Below are 13,597 nucleotides of genomic sequence, written 5' to 3' on the forward strand. Positions count from 1 at the left end.
TATACACCTAAGAAAAATTACTGTTGGAAATAACAATTTGTTTGATATGTTTAAAATAGTTGCAGAGTTGAACTGGCACAACTAAATACCTTCTTTTAAAAGTCTTTCAATAACCTACAGCATGTACACATTTAGCTCTTTTTTACTGGATTAAAAAAAATATATGTATGTAAGAATTATTCACATCTTCTTTTTTAGTAATTAGCTCACCTGAGCCGAAGGCTCAAGTAAGCTTTTCTGATCACATTTTGTCCGTCGTCCGTCCGTCTGTCATACCGTCTGTCTGTCCGTCCGTCTGTAAACTTTTCACATTTTCGACTTCTTCTCAAGAACCACTAGGCCAATTTTGACCAAACTTGGTACAAAGCATCCTTGGGTGAAGGGGAATTTAAATTGTTAAAATGAAGGGACATATCCTCTCGCAAGGGGAGATAATCAGGAAAAAGCAAAAATAGGGCTGGATCTTTAAAAAAATCTTCTTCTCAAGAACTACTAGGCCAGTAAAGCTGAATCTTATGTGGAAGCATTTTGAGGTAGGGTAGATTTTAAATTGTACAAATCATGACCCCCGGGGGAATGGCGGGGCCACAATAGGGAATAAAATTTTTATATAAAAATATATATGAAAAATCTTTGAAAATCTTCTTCTCAAGAACCACTGGGCCAGAAAAGCTGAAACTTATGTGGAAGCATCCTGGTATAGTGCAGATTCTAAATTGTTCACATCATGACCCCCGGGGGAAGGGCGGGGCCACAATGGGGAATCAAAAAGTTTTACATAGAAATATATGAAAAATCTTTGAAAATCTTCTTCTCAAGAACCACTGGGCCAGAAAAGCTGAAACTTATGTGGAAGGATCCTTGGGTAGTGTAGATTTTAAATTGTTCAAATCATGACCCCAGGGGGAAGGGCGGGGCCACAATGGGGTATCAAAGTTTTACATAGAAGTATATAGGAAAAATCTTTGAAAATCTTTTCTCAAGAACCACTGGGCCAGAAAAAGTGAAGCTAGCTTATGTGGAAGCATTCTGGAGTAGTGTAAATTCTAAATTGTAGGAATCATGACCCCCGGGGGAAGGGCGGGGCCATTATAGGGAATCAAAGTTTTACATAGAAATATATAGGAAAAATCTTTGAAAATCTTCTTCTCAGGAACCACTAGGCCAAAAAAGCTGAGACATATGTGCCCATTGAAGGATCCTGGGGTAGTGTAGATTTCAAAATGTCTAAATTATGATCATTGGGGTAGGGTGGGGATGCATTATGTATAACAAGGGGGAAATCTGGTAAAGAACAGAATGGTCAAAGCTTCTCAGGTGAGCGATGTGGCCCATGGGCCTCTTGTTAAAAGTTTTATGATTATCTTCAAAAATTGATTCTGTTAAATTTAAATCATGCCCCACCATCCCCTGTTAATAGGTCAAGGTCACAATGAGGGAAGTGTAAAATGAGAAGTCTAATATACAGGGGACAATAATAAAAGTCATACAACTTGGTAACGATTTCTCATATTGGTTTCCAAGCAGCTTAAGGTAGTGAAGATTCAAACTAAGTTGACTTAAATCAAAGTCCACATTGTAATTTTTGTCTATATACCCCCTATTTACAATGAGAACATTGTATATTATAAAGAAAATTAAAAAAAAAAAAACATCGTAAAAATCTACAGTATTCTGAACATTCTTTGATTAAAGTTGAACGTTGCCCATTTATTGGTACAAATTGTACTCATTTTCTAACATCGAGTCCAGATTCTGTTTTTTTTTTATTTTTAAAGCACTAATAAATTTGAAAAGTGTAAAAGTATTTTTTTTTTAATTTGAAATGAAATTTCATGTTAGAATTAATGTACTGCACGATTAGGTCATTTTTAAGACGTTTGCTGTAGTGACTGACAGTCGGCAACTGCAATTGTATACTATATGTACAAAAGATAGTGCGAATGCATAAACAGGACAGATGTATGCAGACACAAGAAAAACTGTCAACAATAATCCTTTAACCTTGATCATGTTGATACTCCGTCTATTTTATCAAACTTTATCTTTAAAAGCAGGTGATGTCTTATAATTTTTCGCGAGAATCCTTTAAAGTTGATATCAGAAGAACGTTCTAAATAATTCACTTGACCTTCCTGTCATGCAGTATACTCTCTGCGTCGTTTTGACTGTGGGATCTTGTTATGGTATTCTTGTACAGGACCCTCAGTTGTACGAACAAAGACTGGGGCACTTAGAATCCTTAGTCCAGCAGCAGAGTACAAAGATCTCTGAGCTAGAGACGAAGTTGGCAAATACACACGCAGGTAAGTTTACTGACTGCATGAATATTCATACATACTTCGTTTAGATTTCCCCCCATCCTTTTCTATGTTCGCATCGGTTCCTTGAAAATTAAGTAAAATTTTGCAAAATTGTACAAAACTCGTACTTTAACTCAACACAAGACTCTTAAAATGGTACCCACATATTGTACTAACATGTACCCGAATAAATACCAAGGTTTTGTGTAACTTTGTAGCTTAACTGAGTTCTTCTGATCGCCCGTCGTCCGTCCGTCTGAACATTTCACATTTTCAACTTCTTTTCTGGCAAATTTTTATCAAACTTGGTACAATGCATTCATGGGTAAAGAAGAATTTAAATTTTAAAAAATGATGGACAAAGTCTACTTACAAGGGGATATTATCAAGAAAATAGGTTGGGGTCATTAAAAAATCTTTTCAAAAACTTCTCAAGAACCACTGGGCCAGTAAAGGTGAAACATAATTATATGGATGCATTCTGGTGTAGTATGCCGATTCTGAATCGTTTATTTCATGACCCCCGGAGAAGGATAGGGCCACGTACATTAAAGATAGGGAATCCAAGAACCACTGGGCCAGAAAAACTGAAACTTATATGGAATCATCCTTGCACAGTGTAGATTCTAAATTGTTCAATCCACATCCCCCGGGGGAAGAGCGGTACCACGATAAGGAATTCAAATGTTACATTGAAATATGTAGGAAAAATCTTTTAAAAAATCAAATCTTCATCTCAAAAACCACTGAGCCAATAAAGCTAAAATAACGTGGAAGCATTCTATGGTAGTGAGATTTTAAATTGTTCAATTCATGACTCCTGGGCACAGAAAAGAGAATCCTAGTTTAACATTTGATTGGATATTAACAAAAATCTTCTCAAAAACGCTGGGCCAGAAAAACTAAAACCTATGTTGAGGCTCAAGTAAAATTTTCTGATCAAAACCTGTCCGTTGTCTGTCGTCGTTGTCGGTCGTTGTCGTAAACTTTTCACATTTTCATCTTCTTCTCAAGTACCACTGGGCCAATTTCAACCAAACTGCCACAAAGTATTCCTGAGTGAAGGGAATTCAAGTGTGTTCAAATGAAGGGGAAATACATGTAATTATGAATTATTGAAAAATTAATAGCATTTAAAAAAAAATCTCTTCTTAAGAACCACTCGGCTAAGAAAGATGAAACTCATTTAGAAGCATCTTCAGGTATAGTGTAGATTCAAGTTTGTTCAAAACATAACACCTGGGGGTAGGTTGGGGCCACAATGGCCGGTCAAAGTTTTTCATAGGAATGTAGGGAAAATCCTAAAAAATCAAAATCTTCTCAAAAACAGCAAGGCCATGATTGGTCATATTTATATGGAAGCATCCTGGATTCCTCATGTGGTGTAGATTCAAGATTGTTCAAATCATGACCCCCGAGAGTATAGAGTGGGGTACATTGGACTTTTAAGATTTTACATAAGAATGTATAGGGAAAATCTTTAAAAATCGTCTTTTCAAGAACAGCAAAGTCATTAACCTATGACTGTTTATGCCTAGGTCACATTTCCCGGCCGGTAGCCGTAGACCGGTGGTAATCGGTAGTAATCCGTGGTGTTAACGATGCCCCAACATCGGTCCATATCGGCCAAGTAGTCCTTAAAGTATCAGTCACTTTATCCAGCGATGGGGTATACGATGGACAACCAATGCGTTTTATGAGAAAAATGGCGTGGTTGCCGGCCGGACTTACAAAGGCCCAGCGATGCATTGCTAATCATAAAACGATGTTCCAGGATAATTGGCCGATGTATATTACATCGCTCATACATTGATGAACATTGTTCGTACATCGGTCGACTACAGGCCAATGTTTGCTCGAACGTCGATCGATGATCGGTCGTTATCTGTTGAACACCACTAAACTCCCCGATGACCTCAGATTTAACGGATATTGGACGATGCTCGGCCGTTCATCGGCCGATCCTTGAAAGATGTGTTAATGATGGGTTGTCGATGAGGAGCGATGTGAGGCATTGTTGGAGACATCGCTGAATTTTAACTACGAATTATTTCTTACCGATGACCCCACCGATTCGCAAAAAAGACTCAGTTACCGTCCGATCACCAGTGGTGCCCGGCCGGCAAACACGCCATTTTCATCAAAAAACGCATCGGTTTCTCATCGTATACCCCATCGTTGGATAATGTGACTTATACTTTACTGATACTTTTCAATTTGTATTATATTGAAGCATTCTCAGGTGGTGTGTATTCAAGATTGTTCAAATCAAAACCCCCAGGGGTAGGTGGGGGCTATAATGGTCGATCAAATTTTTTTTTCGTTTTTCCTAGCCAGTGGTCAGGTGGGCGATGTTGCCCCCAGGCCTCATGCTTTAAATTTATTGCCCCTGGGGTGGGGTGGGCTCATTTAGGTAATACAAGGGATAATCTGGTGAACAGCATGACCAGAGTTACTCAGGTGACCGTTGTGGTCCCTTTTTTGCACTAACAGTGTGAACATCACGAGTAGAGAAAATCGTCTTGTGTATATAATATCAAACGTGATGATATATTCCCTTCTCAATATCAAGTATGTATAATTGTTATCCAATCCTCTGCATGGTCTTCGATTGTAGGGCAACGTTGGCATCTTTAGTGATACGGGATATGGGGAAAAATCATTAGAAATGTATAGAGTTTTGAAACTCAACAAATACATGAAATATGTTAAATAATGCCAGGGGGAACGAATACGATTTTGTTTCTTTACAAACGTACTCTCCTTTATATCCATTAAAGTTGCAAAATAAGTTTTAAAGATAGTGGAACGAAAAACACTTCGATGAAAAAAAAACAACACTTCTATGTAAACCTTTCAATTCATAGTACATGTAAATATGTTCGCTCTAAGTGTTTTGATTGTAATTGTGAACCCTGTTGTAGGTGGTACTGACCCCGTCTACTTTAGTGCCTACTCGCAACAGACCTTGAGGCCAGGTAATCATCAAGCCATCGTGTACGATTCTCTTTATCACGACTCTCACAATGCGTACGACCAAACGACTGGCTTCTTCACCGCTCCTGTCAAAGGGTTCTATGTTTTTGCATGGACGACGGAAATTAACCATGGGTACATATTTGACAGTGAACTACTGGTGAATGGAGCTAGGCGGCAGAAAAATGGATGTGATATGGTCGGCGCTACCCAAGGCTTCACCACCTGTACCGGAGTTGTCCCTCTTGAACTTAAAGTTGGTGATGTTGTTTACATACGCTCTGTCAGTGGAAATTACGTGTTGGGAAATGGGTGGTTATCGTTTACTGGATGGCTTGTTCATAAATAACTCATGCAGACACATGTGAAGGATTTTTCCATAATTGATTATAAACTGTGTGAAATATGTACACTAGAGAGTATTCGAATGTCCCTTTTCTATTTTTTAAACACGAATGTTCACTTTGAATTGCATTATCCGATATGCTGATTAAAATATCCAACAATATCCTTCCTTTCTATATATATTAATTGAACAAAGAGCATGGTGTTTGTTGGTCTAGTGATTTTATAATGTTACTGCAACATTTGTTTCTCACTTAACATTAGATACCGAATATAGCCGAGTCGATTTTTCGAACGCCTTTATATTCACTTGCATTTTGACGTCAAAAATGATGTGCATCCTAATCCAAAAACTAAATTCATTATATAAAGAGCTGCGTTAATACATTCTTACATTATAGGATTCCAAGTCTGAATTCAAAAAGTAACGCTGTTGAACATATATATGAATATGTCAATTCATATTTAATGAGATTCGGGAAATTCTTTTTGCATTATAAACTAAGTACATGTTGAAAAGTAACTTATTTTGTCTTTTTTTAATTGTTCTTGTCGGTCTGTTTTTCCCAGATATGTTTTTATGTTTCTGAGTTTGACTTTTTGTGAATATAAATCAAATTAAATTATCGAAATGAAGAACTGTATCCAAGGTCAAAAGTTCATTATAACAATACAAATCGGAAGCATAACAAACGCAGAGCTTCACAAAAATCAAATGTTGGATCGGGTGTTATGGAGGAGTATGCACCTCCTCTCGACCTCTCACATCCGCTGTATTAAACCTTGTCACGATCAGACCAACGGAAAAATCCGCAGACAGTTTGGTGTGTAAATAATTACCTCACATTTAATGTGAAAAAGCAAGTCAGCATTCGACTTAATGATAGAATGAACTGACTAAGTGATATTATCGGCCAAAGATCTTTGAAAATGACGAATTTAAACAAGAATGTTGATTTTCTAGTTTCATCAACTTGTTTGTCAATCGTTTACCTCGTTCAGAAATAGTTCGTAGAAACGCTCTTGATTATCATATCAACTGGGGAATCGCCGATATATGACTGAAATATTACCGATTCGGTTTAAAACATTAATCAATCAATCAACTGGGGAAAAAGCCTTAAATGCAGGTGGTACGAGTGTACTGCTACGTAAGAAAGGGAAGGGAAGTTGACGATAGAACTGTTGGAAATATAAACGCCTTTTTCTATTAAAATATCCAGATATGAAAAAGATGTGTCGGACTCTGCGGTATTTTTTATTTCAAGTCCAAAGGGATATTTAACGTCGTCATAGGTAAGAAAAAGAATTTTATAAATTGAAAGACTTGTCGATTTACCTAAACGTAGAATTAAAGGCCACAGCATTATTTTTTCATGATACAAATTCATGGTGCAAAATTAGTCAGTTATATAGTTTTTATTCACGACAAGTTTAAATACAAGTTCAAACACGTATATTTGAACTACACACTGACTGGAAAATAGTGTGGCAATATTTATGCATGCAATCCTTGTAATGTTAGAACTTACTAGGTAATGTATGAATGCATTTTTATATGTGATGATATGTTATGTGAAGTTTGATCCTTTTTTTCACGTCCAAGGAAACTGTTTACAAATGAATATTTCCTTGATTACCATAAATTGCATAGATGTTAACAAACATTTCAAGAATCTAAGGTATGCCCTGTTCACACACTTGTTCTAATAGAAATACCCTTATCCTAATGAAGCACCCAAAAGTTGCATTCATTAATTTTAACAGACCTTATAAGATACTCCAGCAGATATTGGGATTGGTAAAGTTTAGGGATAACCCCAGATCAAAACTTCTGTTTTGAATTATTAAGGTAAGGATATATACACTAAAGAGGTTATAATGCGTCGTCCAAATCAATGAGAACTTGCTATATTCTATTAGAAGTACAGTGTACTAAAACACCGCTGGTATCCCGTACAGAGAAACGAATTAAAACACCAGATATTACTGCTCCTTAAAAAAATATTATTAATTTTGGATTTAAAATTTAAAATCTTCTTCTCAAGAACCGCTGGGCCTGAAAAGATTATTTGAAAGCATATTGTGGTTATATAGATTGTAAATTGTTGACATTATGATCCCAAAGGGTAAGGTAAGGCCACAATAGGAAATCCAAGTTACATGTAAATATTAAATGATATGTAAAAACATTCTTTAAAAAATCTTCTTCTCAAGATCTAGAACCACGGGGTAAAAAAAGATAAAAGTTATGTGAAAGCATCTTTGAACAGTGTAGTTTCCAAATTTTTAAATCATGACCCCAGGGAGTAGGGTTGGTACACGTTTTCATTAAATGGTCGGAAGGGGGGGATGTTTTAAGATTTACCGGGTATTTGTTTCTTTCTAAGGTCTAAAAATTTAATGTTTAAAAGGAGCATTAACTTTTTGTAAATTTACTTTTTACCTAACTATATTCATTTTTAATGTTTTCATTAAACTTTAGAAGGTAACACATAACTCTTAAAACTAGTTACCCCTTTCTTGCCATCAGTCATTTTGAGGAAATATAGGAATCACATCCGGTAAAGAAAGAAGGATTTTTTCCCAGCCTTTTAGTACAATACTTTTGATTAAGAGTTTCAAAACCTTGGAAACCTAAAATATTGTTAAAATTTTATTAAAAATGGTAAATTTTGAATTCTGTTAAGAGGGCTAAAAAGCAACTTCCGGTGATGGAAAGAAATTCATTCAACCGTAAAGAAATAACTGTTTTGGCAAAGTAAAAGATGTCCTAACTTTTTTGGTACATAGTTATAACCTGTTTTTAATTTTCACGCTTAAATTAAGGTGTTGCGTTTATATTGACGGTGAGTATTTTTTTTAGAGAAGTTTATTTGATTTATGAAAAATAAATAAAACTCATTTTCTCTAAAATACATCTAGAGAAAAATCAAGGAAGACTCCTTTTGTATCATAGAAGAAACATCAATGAAATAGATTACACTAAAAAATTGAATTTGAATTAAATGCACTGATGTAGAATTTTTTTTTTCAAAAATCAAACTTTTTGGAGTTATCTTTCCTGTTGCCCGGGATTCAAGAACTTTGGCAAGTCTCCGCATACATGGCATACATCAGCATACCTGCTATAGTTACTCATTATTGACTACTGAACTGGACAAATATGAAAGAGGAAAACAAGAAACGCATCTACCGAAGCCCATTTAGGACCTATCAAAGAATATTTTTTAATTCGTTATAACGATTTTTAGAATTCGTTATAACGAATTTCATTTGTTATTACAGATTTGTTGAATTCGTTATAACGAATTTAATCTGTTATTACAAATTTTTTTGAATTCGTCATAATCAATTTCAGAATTTGGTCATAACGAATTCAACAAATCTGTAATAGCAGATTAAATTCGTTATAACGAATTCAATAAATCTGAAATAACAAATTAAATTCGTTATACGAATTCAATGAATCTGTTATGACAAATTAAATTCGTTATAACGAATTCTAAAAATCGTTATAACGAATTCGAAAATATTTTTGATAGGTTCTAAATGGGCGCGCATACTATTCTATCAATATTTATAAACTGACAACGAGATTATGTAATATTGAAACGAGCAAATTAGTGAACAAAAATGTCAACTTTCACAACAAAGACTCAATGGACGATATGGGAATTAATGGGTTGATTGGCCCGAAAGTATAAATAGCCATAAAGTTCTTGTCATACTGACACCCGTTGTTTCCGAGTTATAATGTAACACAAACCCAGAGGTATGTTGTTCTTTTATTGAAAAAAATAATCGAACATCTTTTTCTATCGGTCGCTCCGTGATCATGCCATGTGTTCATTGTTTACATGTATGATTAGGGTATCGCTCTCAGTGTACTGCATACTTTTCCCTTGACAAAAAATTTATCTCTAAAGCGTTTGAAAGACTCTTTTACAGGCGATGTCAAACAAATCAACAGTGCACAAACTACATAAAACCGGAAGTTAAAGTATTTTTTCTCTATATACGTCACAAGTCACACGGTGTAGAGGACCCTTAAGCACCAGAATCAAATCACAAATGCAAACGTTAATGTTTTTTTTTTACATTTACATTATCCATTATACACATACATAATTGCATTTTAATATCTACAAAGCGATATAAAAAGGGTTTTTAACTCGCAGACACATTCATATATCTACAAATACTTATAGGATTAAACTGAATTTATACGGACAAAAAAAAAGGCTGCTTTTAGAATTCACTACATCAATTGTTTACTAATCATAAAAAGCAATTATCAAAAGCACACATAAAACATTCAAATATTATTCAAATCAAAAGAAACATGTCAACTACATTCAAACATTTTCTTCCACGAGTCCCATTTACAAAAAAAAAAAAAAGAAAAAAAAGACAATTTAGAGTTATTGATTGATAAACACCTCCTAATGTTATATTTAATTTTCAAATGATTTACTGGACCCCAAAAGTTTGGCTGTTACCTTGTTATAAACAATTAAAATTTAAATTGCTAAAATAACGTCACGGAAAGACATACATGTTGGCGCTTTAGAGTTGCTTATCCTGTGAAATCAGAGTTAAGGAATACCAGAAATTTAAACCTTACCAAAGGAAATTATACAACATACAACGAGAGGAATTCTTAAAAAAAAAATAAAGGTCAAGTATTAGAAAAAAAAAGATTTAATGAGTGGATTATACTGTGTGAAATGTATAGGGACTGTATTTTAAAGAAATTCTTGACGCTATGTTTTAACGTGACATGTTATATAATTAAATTTCTACAAGCCACTATCTCTCTCAAACGAGTTGATCTTAAGTTCTAGAAATACTATGTAAATTTTCTACTTAGTGGGATAAGCATTCAGATATAAGAATATATTTATGCCGATATTCCTACTTGGATTTTTTCTCCATGTGTACACCTTTTTTTTCTGGGTTCGAGATTTTGAAATAATCAACAATATGAAGATCCCCCATAACTTCTATCATTTTGTCTTTAGCCTTTTGGTTGTTAACATAAGTATAATTATATGTATCAATAGCAGGGTTCTACGGTGGTATATTTAGGACACGCAATTATTTTATTTTTAAATACCAGAAAAAATTTATCTTGTGAAAACGACATAATTATCTTGTGAAAACGACTTATTATCTTGTGAAAACGAGATATTATCTTGTGAAAACGACTTATTATCTTGTGAAAACAACTTATTATCTTGTGAAAACGAGATATTATCTTGTGAAAACGAGATATTATCTTGTGAAAACGAGATATTTATCTTGTGAAAACGAGATAATATCTTGTGAAAACGAGATAATATCTTGTGAAAACGAGATATTATCTTGTGAAAACGAGATATTATCTTGTGAAAACGAGATATTTATCTTGTGAAAACGAGATAATATCTTGTGAAAACGAGATATTATATTGTGAATCGAAAAATTATTTTGTGAAAACGACTTATTATCTTGTGAAAACGAGATAATATCTTGTGAAAACGACTTATTATCTTGTGAAAACGAGATATTATCTTGTGAAAACGAGATATTATCTTGTGAAAACGAGATAATATCTTGTGAAAACGAGATAATATCTTGTGAAAACGAGATAATATCTTGTGAAAACGAGATATTATCTTGTGAAAACGACATATTATCTTGTGAAAACGACTTATTATATTCTGTCGTTTTCACAAGGTAATAAGTCATTTTCACAAGATAATATCTCTTTTTCAGAAGATAATTATCTCGTTTTCACAAGATAATTTTTTTCTGGTATTTAAAAAAAAAATAATTGCGTGTCCTAATTATACCACCGTAGGGTTCAAAGCAAGATTTAGATCACCATATAAAATAAGATATTCATTATCAAATTCCAAAAAGATTTCAAGAATTTTTTTTCATTAAAATCTGGACAATGAAGAGTTGAACCAAAAACATTAGTAAGAGTCAATCTGATATCCTCAACCATAAAATCTAGAGCTACTAGATTTCCCTCTTATTTTTTTTTCTTTATGAATTTTAAATTCAAACTTGTTATTAAAAAGGACACCTACACCAGGTGAAGTGGATCTTTAAAAAATAACAAGAGGCTCATGGGCCTTGTAGGTCACCTGAGTATCATGCAACAACTTTCCAACAATTGAATTTGATTCATGTTTAAATCCAGAGGCCATGAAATTCACAATTTTGAAAGAGGCACCATTGCTTATCATAATTATGCACTCAGCATTCTTACTTTGATAAGTAATACCCAGAGGTACATGTAGATCACAGTAACAAAGAGGAAATGCATTTCCACTTTATCATTATCGGTTGTCACAGGAATCACTGACCCTGGGGTCACATCTTTCAAAATGTTGGAAATTTTATAAATTTTATTTCATCATGTTCCTTAATACCAAAGTGCAGATTTATAAGCATTAAATCATTTTCAGACCCCCCCCCCCCAAGTACCTCTTCGCCGGGGCTAGGAAATTAAGCATTTTTGGAAGAAACAGCGTTCTTCATCAAAAATATATACTAAGATCATTGCCATAATACCCAGGATCAAAGGAAAAGATTTTCAAAGAATTCGTGCATATTCACTATATAAGCATTAGAGCCCTGCCCTAACACAAGAATCCCTGACCCAGGGGCTCTGAAATTCAAAATCTCAAAGAAGCATCCTTCCTCCTCATAACTATGTACATAGTTCATTGGTTTTATACCCAGGTGCAGAAAAGAAGATTTTTTAAGAGTTTATGCATTTTCACTATATAATCAATAGAGCCCAACCCTAACACCAGAACACCAAACCCATGGGTCATGAAATTCACAATTTTGGAAGAGGCAGCCTTATTCAACATAACTATGTACTTGGTTAGTTTATTTAATTCTCAGGAACAAAGAAGATTTTCACTATATAATCTATATAGCCCCGCCCTGCCATTAGAACCCCTGACCCTGGGGCCATTAGATTCACAATTTTAGAAGATGCAGCCTTATTCAACATAACTATGCACTTGGTTACTTTATGTAATGTCCAGGGGCAGAAAAAGAGGAATATCAATGAAATAAAGCATTTTCACGATAATAATCGATATGGCCCCGCCCTAGCACTAGAACCCCTGACCTTGGGGTCATTAAATTCACAATTTTGGAAGAGGCAGTCATTTTCAACTCAACTATGCACTTGGTTAGTTTATTTAATGCCCAGGAGCAGAAAAGAAGAATTTCAAAGATATAATGCACTTTGACTATATAACCTATTTAGCCCCGCCCTAGCACAAGAACCCCTGACCCTGGGGGCATGAATTTCACAATTTTAATAGAAAACGTAATGCTGATTACAATCGTACCAAAAGTTTGACTGCTTGATGTCCAGAAGTAAAGAAAAAGATTTTTAAAGATTGCACTAATTTTAGTGGGTTTTGCCCCACCCCCCAGAACCCAGGAGAGCAGGGACCATGAAATTCACAATTTTTGTTTCCCTTTACCCATCGATGCTATATGTCAAATTTGGTTGAAATTGGTTCTGTGGTTTCAGAGAAGAAGGTGAAAATGTTCAAATGCACGACGGACGACCACGGACAAAAACAGATAGCAATAGGTCACCTGAGTTTACTCAAGTGACCTAATAATACATTTATATCCCCCATTGAGCTTCTATGTATGGTTCCAAATCATCATGAAAATGTGTATCCTGGAAACACAGGATCGATATCATCGAAAAACCAATTTTCTTATGACAATAAAGGACATCTCGTCGCTTATGAGGTGTTGCTAGTCCTCGAAAATTCACCGTTGCAATCGTCACAGAGTTATCATTAATTTTGTCAACAATTTAAAGCAAAAGATCCTATATAATAAACACTTTCACACTCAATCATACTTTCACATCCACCTGTAAATGCTCACAAAGAGGCAAATGGTTTTGCATTAAAACAAGCAAAGATCTTTTTACAAAG

General features: G+C 34.6%; 1 protein-coding gene across 1 annotated transcript; it reads left to right on the top strand.

The window, feature by feature from the left end:
* The first annotated feature begins 2,099 nt into the window (after window positions 1-2,099).
* On the top strand, window positions 2,100-5,777 carry LOC134262663 (uncharacterized). Its single transcript, XM_062745038.1, has 2 exons — window positions 2,100-2,306; window positions 5,228-5,777. The coding sequence occupies exons 1-2, from the start codon at window positions 2,141-2,143 to the stop codon at window positions 5,626-5,628; spliced, it is 567 nt and encodes a 188-aa protein (XP_062601022.1). The 5' UTR covers window positions 2,100-2,140; the 3' UTR covers window positions 5,629-5,777.
* Window positions 5,778-13,597: the final 7,820 nt, after the last annotated feature.

The sequence above is a fragment of the Saccostrea cucullata genome, unplaced genomic scaffold (genome assembly GCF_032062105.1).
Source record: "Saccostrea cucullata isolate Sc308-1 unplaced genomic scaffold, CSIRO_AGI_Scuc_v1 ctg1378, whole genome shotgun sequence".
Lineage (NCBI taxonomy): Eukaryota > Metazoa > Mollusca > Bivalvia > Ostreida > Ostreidae > Saccostrea > Saccostrea cuccullata.